General features: G+C 53.0%; 4 protein-coding genes across 4 annotated transcripts; 1 reads left to right on the forward strand and 3 right to left on the reverse strand.

Moving 5' to 3' along the window:
• Window positions 1-1,800: 1,800 nt before the first annotated feature.
• Window positions 1,801-2,535, reverse strand: VTN31DRAFT_187 (uncharacterized protein; the record flags this gene model as incomplete). The annotated part of the gene is made up of 1 exon (XM_069401974.1): window positions 1,801-2,535. The coding sequence occupies one exon, from the start codon at window positions 2,533-2,535 to the stop codon at window positions 1,801-1,803; it is 735 nt and encodes a 244-aa protein (XP_069263043.1).
• A 1,502-nt stretch (window positions 2,536-4,037) lies between these two features.
• VTN31DRAFT_188 (uncharacterized protein) lies at window positions 4,038-5,356 on the reverse strand (the record flags this gene model as incomplete). The annotated part of the gene is made up of 4 exons (XM_069401985.1): window positions 4,038-4,184; window positions 4,241-4,755; window positions 4,814-5,132; window positions 5,186-5,356. The coding sequence occupies 4 exons, from the start codon at window positions 5,354-5,356 to the stop codon at window positions 4,038-4,040; spliced, it is 1,152 nt and encodes a 383-aa protein (XP_069263044.1).
• Window positions 5,357-8,343: 2,987 nt separating this feature from the next.
• Window positions 8,344-8,892, forward strand: VTN31DRAFT_189 (uncharacterized protein; the record flags this gene model as incomplete). The annotated part of the gene is made up of 1 exon (XM_069401996.1): window positions 8,344-8,892. One exon carries the CDS (start codon window positions 8,344-8,346, stop codon window positions 8,890-8,892), a length of 549 nt encoding a protein of 182 aa, XP_069263045.1.
• A 436-nt stretch (window positions 8,893-9,328) lies between these two features.
• VTN31DRAFT_190 (uncharacterized protein) lies at window positions 9,329-14,910 on the reverse strand (the record flags this gene model as incomplete). The annotated part of the gene is made up of 4 exons (XM_069402008.1): window positions 9,329-9,765; window positions 9,830-11,384; window positions 11,440-14,482; window positions 14,534-14,910. The coding sequence occupies 4 exons, from the start codon at window positions 14,908-14,910 to the stop codon at window positions 9,329-9,331; spliced, it is 5,412 nt and encodes a 1,803-aa protein (XP_069263046.1).
• Window positions 14,911-14,951: the final 41 nt, after the last annotated feature.

The following is a 14,951-nucleotide window of genomic DNA, read 5'->3' on the forward strand; positions in this document are numbered from 1 at the left end:
TAGACCTCTCCAACCTCATCTCATGACTCAAGTATATACTTGTTTTAAACTCTTTGACGGAGTGTTTTACAGAGGTACAGACTCTAGAACAATGGCTACCCGAAGCCATGAGGAAATACTATCTTGTTTCGAAGACCACACAGGATCCAAGTCCGTGTGACGGGCGAGTTCTCGTATTCCCCGTCGGCATCGGAATACCTATGGCGCATTGACATTTGCTTTCGTAAGGAAATACTACGGTGTAGGTACATGATCCATCACGCCGCCGATGTCGGCATCCATACGCCTCGGCGAACCTTGCTTGATTTGATCTATTTCATATACCTCGCCTCCACTAACAGTATGTATTTACTGCATTATTCAGGACTTGTACAGGATTCGACCAAGTCAACAACCGAAGATACGCGAATGTCCCTGCTCAGCATGTGAATACAGCTCGATCAGTTCCGCCTCGTAGCCGACAGCAAACTGTTGCTTTCGGTTAGGCATGGAAAACCAATCCTTGATCGAGATAGAAGAGGTCAAATGACCTCTCGTCTAGATCGCCAATTGATCCAAGTGTCAGCTGCGCGCTGCACGACGACTGGAGCCGAGGAAGCTCTGCTTGCTTGGCTGCTGCAGTCAGACATGATGGTTCCGCTGGACAAGCGGAGAAGTGGATCACGTGATATAAAATATTAGTCAGCAGGGTTCCAAGTGAAACCCAGTCAGGTCTAGCTTACAAGCAACACGATCAAAGCCAAACTAACCTAAACAGTCATCTGATCCCAGCATACTACCTTATCCAGTTTAGGTTACGTTAAGTAACGAGTGTCGCCTCGCTTGCTTGGAGCTTGGCGCGCACAAAGTTGACTCCCCAAGTTCATCAACCTGCGTCATCATCGCATCTGAGGCCCTTCTACATAGTGTCCCGGCCGTTTGGCCATGTGGTCTTTCTTTTCCTAGGTATCATACAGAAAACTGTACCCCCGGGAGACGGATGCAAAACCTAAAACCCGTAGCATCGATCAGTCATCCGTGCTTAGGATCATCCTGCCCCCGTCTACCGCAATCGCTGCCGCACAGCTGGGCGGGAGCAGCACACGATAAGGCTCGCCAGAGAGCATGAATTTCTCAACAAACCTGTCGCCCCCCTTCTCAAATTGTTCTTCTGCAAAGTCTAGTGCCTCCCGGATCATTTCTTTGAACTTCGAAAACCTGGTTTCCAGCGGCGGCTCGTCATCCTCGTCTTCCGAGCTCGACCCGTACTCGGATTCCGATTCTGTACTTGTTTCATGCAAGTCCTCCTGCCCCCCTGTGTCTGATTCTGATCCTGGATGTCAGGGCCTGCCAACGTAGCAAATTCTGGTCGCAAGACCAATCGGTCGTCTTTCCAGAAAGGTGGCGTTGTTTGTCGTCTGATGGTTCGTAACACCTCCGGACTAGGTGGCTCGAAGCAATAGACGATGTGCTTGCAGAGCATGAATCTGCTCATCAAAAAGGCCCTGCAACCACAGACCCAACGCATAGGGTCTGTATGGTACTTCACCAATTTTTCTGGGTTCACAAGCTTACTTGCATCCTCTTTCCATTGTTTCTTGAAACCTTCCCGCCATCGAACTTTGTGGATCCTTGAATCGTGGTTCTGGATTGCAGTCAATCGACGAAGAGCGTCAGGAAGCACACGCGTTGCTATATCCAGACCATTAAGTCGGCGCGAGGGCGATTGAAGCGATGAAGATAAGCCTGCTTTATTGTCCGCCAATGAGATTCCGCAATCATCGTTGTCTTTACAGTAGGAATTGCGGAAGGGTTCGCTGATCACGCCCACCGTCTCCACTGCTCCTCGGAGTACGAATTCGCCCAAAGATAGGCCCACAGGCGGGGATACCCGCGGGCCTTACACCAGGTGTACATCTCGGTAGCGGATTCACAATGTATTGTCTCCGATGACTTGAATGTGCCGTTGTCGTCTGGGATTAGAGGATGGAGGTGAAAATGTCGGCACATTATTTCCAACACAGTGTTCCGCTCTTGTTGAGTTTGAGGTTCCAATCTTCCTTCACCTGTCACACTTTGTGCTCGCGACGGGCATTGGCACCCTCCAAACGAATGAGGCTCGGGACGGCGATCGCGCTTACATCCCCAGCAAATTTCCAAGCCGGGAATGAACTTCTGGGCTTCTTCGGGTTTGTAATTGTTCTGTGTTTTTGTCGGCTTGGAATCGCTCATCTTCATGCTGACCGCTCGTTTCACATGCCAATAGCAAAGTTGGATTTTCGTATCAGGCCAGACAGATTCCACGGCAGCGATTTCTGATGGATCCTTGTCAATCGCGTCCAATCCAAATCCTTTCAGGCGCACAAGAAACTGATAGAGAACATAACCAATGGCGCCAGGTTTGGCACGGCGGGATTTTTTGCCGGAAGAATCTTCTTGGGGTGGTGATGTAACCTCCACCAGACAGTATGCAAGTGGAATGCCCGACTCATCGACTTCAGCTAGGACATAGAAAAGGTCCATGCCCCCGTTATATGTGCCGTATGTCGCGTCCATCACCAGTTGGTCCGACGAACCCGCAAGCTTCTGAATAATTTCCAGGGAATAGAAGAACAACGCCCTCACGTTCTTCCAAGGAATGCAGTCATACGCGCCTCGATAGCGTTCATCTTCTGAAGGAGTATTGTAGCTGATTTCATTGGATCAGCGTCTCGCTGCCAAAGTCCGCCATTTGCTCTCTGCCAAAGATAGTAAACTTGATACCGGGCAACATTCTCAGCCTCAGGAAAGTCTTGTATCTCGCGGTAGATCTCAGCAGGCGTCTTCGTCGACACCATTGAGTTGATCAATTCTTGAGCTTGAGGCGACAAATGGATATCTTGGTACGGCTCGTGCCACTGATGGTGGACCGACAGGGAAAGCGTTCGATTTTGAAAACAGGGGCGCATGCTGAGCTTGCTTTGGCATGGAAAACGAATCATGCGCCTACCATCTCGCCGATTCTCTGGCGCAACTCTTGACTCATAGCTCTGAGCATACTTGGCATCCTGTGAGCAGTTGTAGGAATACGTTAAAGTCCGGTGGGTAGTCGCAGTGTGCCTGAAGCGAAATCCTCCCTCTTTCCAGATGATTTCGGCGAGATCATGCATTGCCGCGTTCAGTTGCGATCTTTCGGACTCTTTCGGGTCGGCACTACTAGGCCCAGAATCGTTTGTACGTCCCGGGACGCGGTAGGTACCAAATCTGACAGGGAGAGCATCCAAGCTGAACGTGTAACTTGCATTTAGGACTTCATTTTGACCCTGCAAGTTATGAGTAGCGTGCCCAATGAAATGTGATTTGAGCAAACTCTGGAATTACTTACTGGTCTGTTCCAATTGCGGATCAACGTGACGAAATCATCCCAATCATCAATTTGCAGAGGACGTTTTTGGCTATGGCGCTTGCATGTTTTGTTCGATTTCCCCTGGTTGTTGAGTAGGAAATCACCAAAGGGCGAGACTTCTTGCAGATACTGCAGAAGTCCTCGTCGTATCCTTGAGAAGCCATCGCGGAGGGTCAGAGAGCAACGAAATGAGTCGCAAAGATTGGCAGTTGAGATTGATGGAGAGAAATGGACGCGATAAAACAGGCTGTGTGGTGGGCGAGCGCGGAGGGTAAAAAGGGAGGGAAAACAAGAAATAGTTACTCCGTAACTACCTAGGTAACTAAGACAGTTGATTATGTAAGGTCCATTTGCGTCGCGCTAGTCCCGAGGTATCGGCCTTCGGAGGCTACAACGGCGGCCAACCCACTCGTCCAGGTTATTCGTCAATTGTATGGGCAAACAAATCAGCACGACGAAATCGTTCGTTACACCCAGGAATTCGTTAGCTCGAGGTATGCCAAAGACGGGGTTGACTGTTTTTCGTGCCTTTGATTACCCATCTCTATTAGGTTGGCTGCTCTACCTAACTTCGTACTAGGTAGGTAGGCTATTTAATAATACTAGATTCTCTAATCACTGTTTATCTGCTCTTTACGATAAGACTTCAAGTTTCGTGACGGGTTTGCTCAGCTCAGGTCAGGTCTCTCGACGCTTCTTCCAGTACTGGTAGACCTGACGCATCTGCTGGATCCCACCATCGAACAGAGGGTAGAACGTGGCTACCAGCATCGTGCCCCACTAGCCAGATGATGGCCACAACCAACCAGGCGATGAAGAACTACACATGGATCAGCAAATTACAATGGCCGTCTTCATGTAGTGATGATCTCTTACCCCTTTGCTGAAAATATACTGTGCTGCGTACATGGGCAGCGGCCACAGCACCCAGTGGCCGAGAAACGTTGCAATGGACCAGAACGCTGCAATGCGCCCCCAACGTTTCAACTCCTTTGTTCGGTTCCGCAACGGAGCGCTCGGCTCTTCGTTGATGACTACGCTATCATCCTTGTTGTGGTGACCTGCTGTTAGGTCATCGCCCAGCTTCTCGAGCGCGAGATGTTCCTTTTGAAAATCTGCCCAATCGTAGTTCTGTGGCCCGGCCAAATAGGTGATGGCGACCGAGTACAGAATCGGCGAAAAGGCAGACGCAACGGTCCCGTAGACGCATGGTAAGACTTGGCCGGTAGAGGCGACGGTGACTTCCCCGTGAAATCTCTGCGCGGTTCCCAGCCAGATCGCCAGGCCGCTGATCAGGCCAAGCACCGGCGAGGTGATGGCAGCAATCGTGCTTTGGCGGCGCCAGAGAACGGTGAACGCCATGGGAAAGATGCCAGGGCAAGTGACGACGCCTGTTTTGGCATTGAGCAATCAACTCCTTGGCTTGCTCCTCTTCGAAGACAAACTTACCCAGCATGTACAGCGTCCACTGCAAGTCAGCGCCGGCATAGTAGAGCATCGTGCTGAAGCCAGCCGAAAAGATTGCGAAGAAAATGACGCCAAAATGGCTCCAGTGAATGATTTGGCGGTCCGTGGCGGATTTGTTGAAGTACTCGCGGTAGATGTCGAAGCTGATGATGGAACTCACGGCAATGACCTGCGCCGATAGCGTCGAGGTCACGGCCATAAAGATGATCAAAACGACAGCAGCCGCGCCGCCTTTGCCGGCGAGCGTCAGGGCTGCGTAAGGCACGACGAGACCATTGCTGATTTCGCTGGCGCTCATTCTCTACACGAGATTAGTCAGATCGTTTCTGGCGCAGACCCTGGCATTGGACTCACCCTGGGGTAGGTTGGAAAGATAGGCTGATTCTCAAGTCCCAGCGCAACGGAGCTCATGATGGTTCCCACGCCCCAGGGAATAGCAAAGTATGCGATTCCACCAAGAGTGTATCCCGGGACGACAGCCGCGGGTGAGGCAGAGAAGGCCTTGATGAAGTAGCTGGTATCCATCTATGGGTGATCAGTATCGCCCCAACAGTGAAGCCACAGCCCAATGCTACTTACGACCACGAGGCCGAAATTGGCGCAGATATGGATAATGCCAAACAAAATCGCGTCTTTGGACGTCATTGTCAAGTATGTCCCTTGCTCATTGCCCGCCACTGGATGGCGCTCCGAGGCGGCCTTGACGAGGTCATACAGGCGGCCCATGGAGCCGATCTCGGGAAAGGTGAAGGCCTTGATGGAAAAATAGCAACAAACGATCAGAATAACCACGGTATGGAAATAATCGGTGAGGAATCTGGAACTAGTCAGGGATGCGCAGGTTTCGACTTGCTCAAGAGACGCACGTTGCTTTGATACCGCCGACAAAGGTGTAGAGCGCTACACCGACTGGCAAGAGGAATGTGGCGGCAATAATGTGCATACCGGTCCTAGGGCAATCAGTTCGACTTCCAAGGATGATATCGGATCATGCTTACATGGAGGCGATCACGGCCGAAGCGCCCAGTAACATGTTCGTGCAGGCAAAGATGTTATTGATCAAGCACAGCATCATGTATACGACATGCGCGATGCGTCCTGCCGCCGAGAGTGAGATATAAATTGGCCAAAACGGTTTCGACGAAGCTCACCATAACGAACTCTCACAACCTCCAACGAAGTATGAGCCTCGGGAATCTTCCTCTTGCAGGACACCCCCAAGAGCGCAAAGAAGACAATCATCGGACTGCAGCCGGCGGCGAACCAAAAGGGACCTGCCACGCCGTACGTATAGCCTACCAATCCGGACCCTAGCAGTGCGGTACTCCACAACCACGAGGATATCACCGCGGAGGTTGTCAGACCGGTGCGCACGGTTCGATTGGCGGTCATAAACCTGGAGCAGGCACGTCAACGCAAACACTATGACGCTGAATCAAAACTGAATCATACATTTCTGTTTTCTTGTTGTCTTCGCCGACGGTAACGGTCAGCACCTTGGTGATCATCATCATGACTGGGACCCTGTCAGCGCGGTTTTCGGATCCATCGAGATCACCGAGCGCGGAGGCGAACCGAATGCGATGATCATGCCGATGAGCACGACGACGATGTAGCCGACCGTCTGGGAGAGCGGCGGCTCAATCCTCGCGTTTAAGTCTGCGTTTCCGGCCCTGGGTTGAAGGACCGACATGTTGTTTTGATTGATTTACGGCGTCTTCACAATCAGAATTCCCGGACACTAAAGATACAAATGAAGATTCTTCTCAAGCGCAGCTGGTCCGTTGACCAAGGCAGACGATCTGAACGTCGAAACAAGTTCGTACATGGCATTTACGGTATTTAATTTATCCTTCAGTTCATCCAGGACGATAGAATTTTTTTTTTCACTTTCTTTCTTTCTGTCTTCAAGCTCACCGACTGCCATTCTGTAAAGTGTAGAGTGCTAGAGCATGATTTGGATCCGCAATGGCACAATCGTGCTAACAACCTTAGGTTTAGACTGATCTATCAACGACAACGATGAATGGTCCCGAATTGCGTGAGAGTGGAAGCTATTGACGAAGGCGATCTTAATTGTATCCGATTATAAAGTGGCCTGATCCGAGGAGATGGGAGCTTCGTCGTTGGTGTGCTCATATAGCCTACGTACTAGTAGTGTCTTTTAGGGTTTGACTGGACCCAGCCCTAGGGTTCTTTTTTTTCCTTGCCTTTCGGGGGCAGCGTCCACTAGGAATTGAATGTGTCCCCAGCGCTCTTGATTATTGCTTCAGATTCGTCATATTGTTGCCCGCAATAAGGACCTTTCAGAGTTGGATCCAGACGATCGGGCCTAGCGATCGTTTTGCAGCCAATATGGACGAGAAGTTTGGGGTTGGCAAAGCGTTAGACTACATCGCGCAATAGTGGGCCGCGATGAAGTTATCCCCTTCACCCCAGGGACCAAGCAGCAAACACACGATCGGTCAACGATCGCGGGGTAGCTTGGAGGAGGGGAAACAGAATTTAAATGTTATGTAAAAAACAGCATTTCCCCAGGAGTTTGTCTATGGTCAATTGTGTTTGTTCTGAGCAGGAAGAGCATCAAGAGACTGAAGACACCAGGACTTCTCTGACTCCTAACCATGGCAGACACACAAAAGTCCCGGGCTCGCAAGAGCCTAATTATCAATGCCTTTGTCATGTCATGTATGCGCTATCCTCAGTAACAGACACAGCACGAAGAAAGCTCCTGGCAGATGCTTAAGCATGAGAAACAGGCAGCGGCCACCAATCTCCCGGCCTCTGGAGACACCCCGAAGACGAGTCCTGGAAATTCAACGACGTGGACCACTGGATCGAGCTGGCTAAACTCTTGGAGAACGCCAAGTTCCATGGCATCTTCATCGCGGACGTCCTTGGCGGATACGACGTCTACAAAGGCCCGAAGAACCTCGAGCCGGCCATCGTCTCGGGCGCGCAGTGGCCGGTCAATGAGCCGTTGGCCATCGTGCCACCGATGGCAGCGGCGACGAAGAATATCGGCTTTGGTATCACCATTGCTACGACCTACGAGCAGCCGTACCATTTGGCGCGTAGGTTGTCAACGGTGGATCATTTGACCAAGGGACGGTAAGACGCTTGCCTACACTTTTAAGAGGAATATGCGGGGCTAATGAATCCACAGAGTTGGTTGGAATGTTAGCTTATGGAAAAAGAAAACATTATCCTTGGTTCCACGCTGATCTTTGTTCTTATAGATTGTCACCGGCTATCTCGACTCGGCCGCCCGTAACCTCGGCCACACCCAGCAACCAGAACACGACAACCGCTATGCCATCGCTGAGGAATACGTCAAGGTAACCTACAAACTCTGGGAGTCTTCCTGGCGGGACGATGCTGTTGTCCGTGACGCCAAACGGGGCATCTACACAGAGCCCTCTCGGGTGCGGGAGATCAACCACAAGGGCAAGTACTACACCGTCCCCGGCCCACACATTTGCGAACCGAGCCCGCAGCGGACACCCCTCATCATGCAGGCCGGCACGTCCAAGGCCGGCAAAGCGTTCGCCGCGCAGCACGCCGAAGCCATCTTCGTCGCGGGCCATAGCCCTTCGGTCGTGGCGAAGAACATCGCCGAGATCCGCTCCCTGGCCGCGAACGAGTACGGGCGCGACCCGAGCAAGATCAAATTCCTGGCCATGCTCTGCCCCGTGCTGGGCCGCACGCAGGAGGAGGCTCAGGCCAAGTTCGAGGATTACCGCCGGCATGGCTCGATCGAGGGTGCTCTTGCCCTGTTCGGCGGCTGGACAGGTATCGATCTGGCGGCTTACGACGACGACCAGGAACTGCGCCATGTCGAGAGCAATGCTATCCGTTCGGCGGTTGAGGGCTGGAGCAAGGCCTCGCCTCACATCGGCAAGTGGACAAAGCAAACCGTCGCTGAACACATCACTGTCGGTGGGCTGGGCGCAACCGTTGTCGGCACCCCGGAGACGGTCGCAGATGAGCTTGAGCGATGGGTCGAGGAGGCGGATGTTGATGGCTTCAATTTTGTACGTTTCCTCCCTCTTCTCCCCTGAATGTCCCTCAATTCATAGCTGACAACTGTATCTCCAGGCGTATGCCGTCAAGCCGGGTACCTTTGTTGATATCATTGAGCTTCTGCTTCCCGAGCTGCGAAAGCGAGGTCTCTTCTGGGATGACTACGCCGTTCCGGGTGGCACATACCGCGAGAACTTCTACGGTATCAAGGGCCAGAGCGGTCCGCCGGACGACCACCCGGCCGCGGAGTACCGATGGAAGGCCGGTGTCGATGCTGCGGACCATGTCATTCCTGAAAACTGATTACATTAGATCCCAAGGATGTAAATATCGTGAAAACTCTTATTCGAAAATCATCGAACTTTTCTCTTCCGAACCAGCTCTAATAAATCAACCCTCCATAATAGTAGCTCATATACATACATGTACAGCACACCAATGCCCAGAAACGAATGCAAGGTCCAGATTCATACCTCAAGTCAACATATCATCCAACCTCTCGCCCAAGATTTGCTCGATATCCTTGATCCATTTCCGGACCTCGCGTTCCACCGTCTCGTCCTCGTCTTCCATCAGCTCGCTGATGTACGGCAGCATCTCCGGCAGCAGGGCAAGCCACTCCTCGCCGAGACGCTCGGTGAGTGCCTGCTCGGCCTTCAGCGCCGCCAATCGCGTGTAAGGGCTGTCGCCGCCACCGCGATTCGTCGAGGTTGACGGACGCAGGTATTTCATGATGGCAGTGTTCATCTCCTTGTGGTTGTCGGGGGAGTCGGTCGCCACAGCGAGCTCGGCAATGGCTGGCACGACGTAGCTGATGATTGCGGACGATGTCGACGACCCAGTGGCCCGTGCAAGTTGAGAGATTAGTGGTCCAGACACCGCGTTGAGGTGCGATGGGGATTGCCAGAAGCCTGTGTACGGGGTTAGAATGGCGACGGAACAAATTGTCCTTGGGGGAAGGGATTGGGAACGTACCATCTTGGTCGTTCTCAAACGCAGCATGCAGGGTTTGCACAGCTGCCAGCCATAGACTCTTCGACTCCTTGCTGCTGGGCTTCGCCTGCTTGAGAACCTCCACGGCGTTGTCCAGGATGTAGCTGGCGTAGCTCGTGACGATCGACTTGAGAGTGCTGAAGAACACCTGCAGGAACTTGTAGAAGGAGGTGAGACGCAAGATCCGGCCCCGCGTGTCACTCTTCCCAAGTCCAGTAGTGGCCCAGTCGACGAGGTGCACGAACATCGGTCGGAAGATGGTGTCGTTGAGTTTGTAAATCATCTTGATCGCGACGTCGTTGACCAGCTGCTCGACGGCGTCGAGGTCGTCCTCGTCGAAGAGGTGGCTCTCCTCATTATCAATGGACGACTGCTCCCGGCGGAGGTCGAAGGTCTTGATCAGCAGCTTCCGCAGTATGTCGACGTTTTTCACCGTGGCAGACTTGGGATGCTTCTCGATGGCGATGCTGACAACCTCGAGGCTCTCCTTTACGGCTGTTGGGCCGTGCGTGACTATGGCTTGCCAGTTGCGTTCGACGACGCCGAACGACTCCCTGACGTCGACCTTCTTCGCGAGCAACTTCAGAGCGTCACGGCGCGCGTCGTCGCTTTCGTCCGACAGATCCGCAGCTGCCGACTTGCTGCTGAGCAGGAGAATCTGATCGAGGTTCTTGCTCGATAGCATGAATGGAATCTGAACAAGAAAGGCCGACAAGAGCGTGTAGACCGCGTTGTGCAGCTCTTCGTTCACCTCATCACCCGTGATGCTGTCCTCGAGTAAAGACAGCGACCGCCGCAAGATTTCCGGCAAAGCGGGAATAATCGCTTCGCCGAGAACATCCACCATTGAGGCAAGACACAAGATACCCATGACGCGGATTCTTGTGTCGGACTGACCGATACAAGCATCTCCGGCAATGACTTGAGCAGCCTCGACAACTTTTCCGGTGTCTTTCTTGCCATACTTCTCGGCGATGCGATCCACGCAGGCAACTGCCGCGTGTTTCAACAAGATATCCTCCGAGGACCGAATAATCTCAACCAGCGTCGAGGTGAACTCCAACACCCGAAGTTGGGAGGCGCGGTCGTTGTCCGGATTCTCGCCCAGCCGATTCTCAAGAAGGCGCAGAACTCTGCGCTCGAGATCGGGATCTTGTCGCTTGAGCAGCACCTCCACGGTATCAACAAAGTCGATGGTCGACAGCACCCCGAGGATGGACCCGAGGACTTCGCCGGATGCGTTGTTCAAATTCTTCACATCGCGAACGCTCTCTGCCAGCGAAAGAACCTGCTGCAGGATCATCGAGAAGAGCGTCCTGATTGTTGTGATGGTGTCCGACTCTTCCGAATCCTGAAGAGCCGACATCTTCGCTGCAAGTGAAGAGCGTTTCACCACGTATGCTAGCGATCGCAGGAGCGTTTCGACCAGCTTGTCCTTGGGCGGCGCGGTCTCGTTACCGACGCCAAGCAAGATCTGCGAAATACCCGGTCTTGGTTGCAAGCAGTCACGGACAAGGTCAAGATATTTCTTGTACGTCTGAGAGAGTAATCAGTGGATTGCCCGCAGAACTTATCATCATAAGAACACTTACGATAAGCTGCACATCCGAACCGAGACTGGACACGAGTTGAATCATCAGTGAAGACACATTCTTATCCAACCCGTGCCGATTGGCGAGCATCGCCAAAACGGCGAACAAAAAGTCTTGGGCACCCAACTTCGTGACCAAAGCCTGGAACAATCGCTGTCGACGATGCGAGGGAATGTGATCGAAGGCGGCAGTGAAGCTCAACAACAACTCCGAGGTGCCAGCAACGATGTCCCGTTTCTGGTTACGCAGCGACTGGACGAGAGCCGGTACCACCTGGTCGATTGTCTGATCAATGACCATAACCGAATAGTCATCGTCCTTTCTGAGGACACTCGATCCCATGAATGTGAAGATTGGCATGACGCTGTGCAGAACCATCTCTGGAGAGATCACGGCCAGGGCAGCGACCAGCAACAGGGCGGTGTTCTGTACCTGGGGACTATCTGTCGTGCGAACGCAGTCCACGACGAGATCTGCTCGGACGACAGACGTGTCGAACAGCGGCTTGGCAGAGCCCTTCGAGCGATTGACCACAGCCAGGAGACTACCGAGAGCAAGACTGAGAAGATATCCCATACCAGACTGGATTCGGGATTTGAAATGGTAGATGGCGTCAAGCGCCCGGAACAAACTGGGAACAATAGCTGGGTGCTCATCTGGCGACGAAGCATCCGCAAGCTCCAGGATGAACGTGACCTGATCTATAGTCTGATCAAGTCCTTCCTGAGCAGTTGTGCTAGCGGCCGATCCATCATCGGTGCGTCGGCGTTTGGGTGACGGCGACTGACCCTCAAGCTTGGAGATGGAGGCGGGGATCCTGTCTACGAAGTCAATCAGGGCAGCTTCAGGAAGCTTGACATTGCGTAGAGTCTCCTTGGCGTTGATCTCCACCGTCGGGGGAGAATGAAAGGCAATGTCGAGCATTCGCTTCGCCGCCGCGATCTGGCGCTCTTCGCCGAGCCGACGCCAGATCTGTCCCAGGCGGGTGAAGGCGGCGAACACAAAACCGGATCGGAGGGTATCGGAAGCATTTTCGATGATAGAAAGGACGACATTCTCAGCCTCTTTGTCCTTGTGGCTGACGATAGTCAGAACTTCCTGGTCAAGCTCTTCTCGTACAAGCTGTTCTTTCTCGCAGATGCTTGAGATTTCAGTGTCGGAGAGCGTCCGCCACGCCTCCAACAGTGGTCCGAGTTCGGTTGTGCGAACAGTCGAACCAATCTTATCGACAGAATTCACAATCTTCAGCAGCCGCAGCTTGACACCAAAGCAGGGAGTCTGAATAATATGCGAGCAGAGGAATGAGTAGAAACTCTGTCGCAATGACTTTTTCAATTCGGCTGAGCTGGAATCCTCGCTCGAGTCTGACGATTTGCTCTTCAAGGCGCGCTCGATCGAGGCACCGACATGACCAGCATCCAATACGTATCCTTCGAGATTAGGACGCAGCACGCGGTCGATGACCTTTTGCACATCGCGCGCCGATAGCCAGTGAAGAGATGCTGAGCCCGATCCGTACAGCGTGTCCTTGGCCCAAACAGTGGGATGATCAGCCTTCTTTGCCTTGCGCTGCAACTGCACCACTGTGGCGACGAGGTTACCGGCTTCCCTTCGGATCGTCGTGGAGATGTCTGCGAGTGCGACAATGATGTAGGGCAAGAGCCCTTGAAGATCGACGACTGGAGCGGCATCGTTCAGAGCGGTGGACATCACTTTTAATGCAGCCACGCGCGTACGCACTGGATAGGGACCTGTAGAAACCCGGGCGAAGAACGATAGGAATTGCGGATCGTTTGCAAGACGGTCCTTTCCAAGAGCTGGAAGATTCGCTAAACTTTCTAATCGCTCGGGAGAATCTATTGCAAGTGAGAGAGCCTGAGCAAGCCGGCCCAAAAGTGCAGGTTCCCGCTCGGCAAGAAAAGACGAGCGGTACAGAGGCTCCTTCGCCAACCCATCCATAAGTTCAGGGAATGGATCGGACTCCTGCTGATCAGCCACATCCCCCATTTCGACGTCTTCAGAAGGCGGCAGCACGGGCTGCCGATCGATGACGGTCTCCAAACTATGCTCCAAGCTTGCTATATCAACGCCAGAGTCCGATGTCGCCTTCTTCAGAAGTCGCCGGAGCTTATCGGAGGAGTTCAGCAATTGGATGAGGTCCGAGATCTGGCCCTGGAAGTCCAAGGTCATCTGGCCATTCTGGGTCACTTCAGCAGTGGCTTGGAGAATAAGTGAAATGGCACGTCGAGTTCCGTCATCATCCAAGAGTCCTTTCTGGAAGACAGAAGAGACAAAATCGGTTTCAGGACGAGTATTTTGATTTTGCATCTCAGAAATACAACCAGAAATCAACCCCAAGACTAGTCCGGTGATCTTGTGTTGTGTGCTAAGGTCGATCAACAAATCGACCAGATCCTCCAGTTTCAAGACGGAGCGAAGGACTTTCCTGGGGAGAGTAGGCGATTCCTTTTGCTGAGCCAGCACCGACAGGCAAACCATGCCCGAGTTAAGCGTCTCTTGGGTCCAGGACCCGACCACGGCCTCCATCAATGAGTCGAGTGCTGTCTCGCTGAGGGCCGCTTTGGTCGCGAAGACCACCGTGATCATGTAGCAACCGACGACCAACTCGGTGACCTTCTTCATAGCCAGACCGTCATTCAGCAACGGCAAAAAGCGCAGCAAGATATCCTCGTGGTTTTGCTTTTCTACATGAAGACGGCCCGACCGCGCAGAATCCAGCATCTCCGACACAGCCTCGGTCATGATGCCAGCCCAGAATGCCAAAAGCCCATGATGCTGAGCCTGCAGTTTGGAGACCTCGAGAACGTGTCGATTCAGCGCCGCGGCAAAGGCTTGGTTTTTGGCGGCGCTCTTCACGAGCGCCTCCCGGGGCGGATTGATGCGACTTCGCTTGTATGGGTAGAGGACTTTGAAGGTCGGCGTCAAGTCTTCTGGTAGGATGGTTAACAAATTGAGAAATATCGGAGCCGAATGGTAAGGAAGAAACGTCAGAATGAGCGAAGCTGTGTTGAATTCGTGAACGCTGAGGACCGTCAGTGGGAGACCCAAGGGAAAGGGAAGTGTCAAAACTTACCGAAAGCGCCTCACAAGCCAGTCCAAAGCCTTGATGGCGGGACTGAGCAGCAGCCTCGCGCCGACCAGAGCTAGAAACGATTCCAGAGCCACATCGAGCTCCTTATTTTGCGCGGGCGTCATCTGCCGTCGATCCTCCGTCTTGCTGTGGGGACTGAAGATGGTGCGCTCGAATTGCGTGAAGCGCGCATCCAGGCGACACAACTCCTGGAATCCCTCGTAGCATATTTGATAGATCGTGTCAAAATCTTGCGAGCTGGCGACTTTGCTCTCGAAAATCAGAGACTGCGAGTGTGCAATGCGTTGCTTTTTGAGATTGAGTGGATCGATCGAAGTTGCCGCAATCTGCGACAACTGCGCAGCGAGGGACGTCGCCATGGCGGATGAATCCTCCGATCACCGCCTATGGTCCATTTCAA

The sequence above is a fragment of the Thermomyces dupontii genome, assembly GCF_041956625.1.
Source record: "Thermomyces dupontii strain NRRL 2155 unplaced genomic scaffold VTN31scaffold_1, whole genome shotgun sequence".
Taxonomy (NCBI): Eukaryota; Fungi; Ascomycota; class Eurotiomycetes; order Eurotiales; family Trichocomaceae; genus Thermomyces; species Thermomyces dupontii.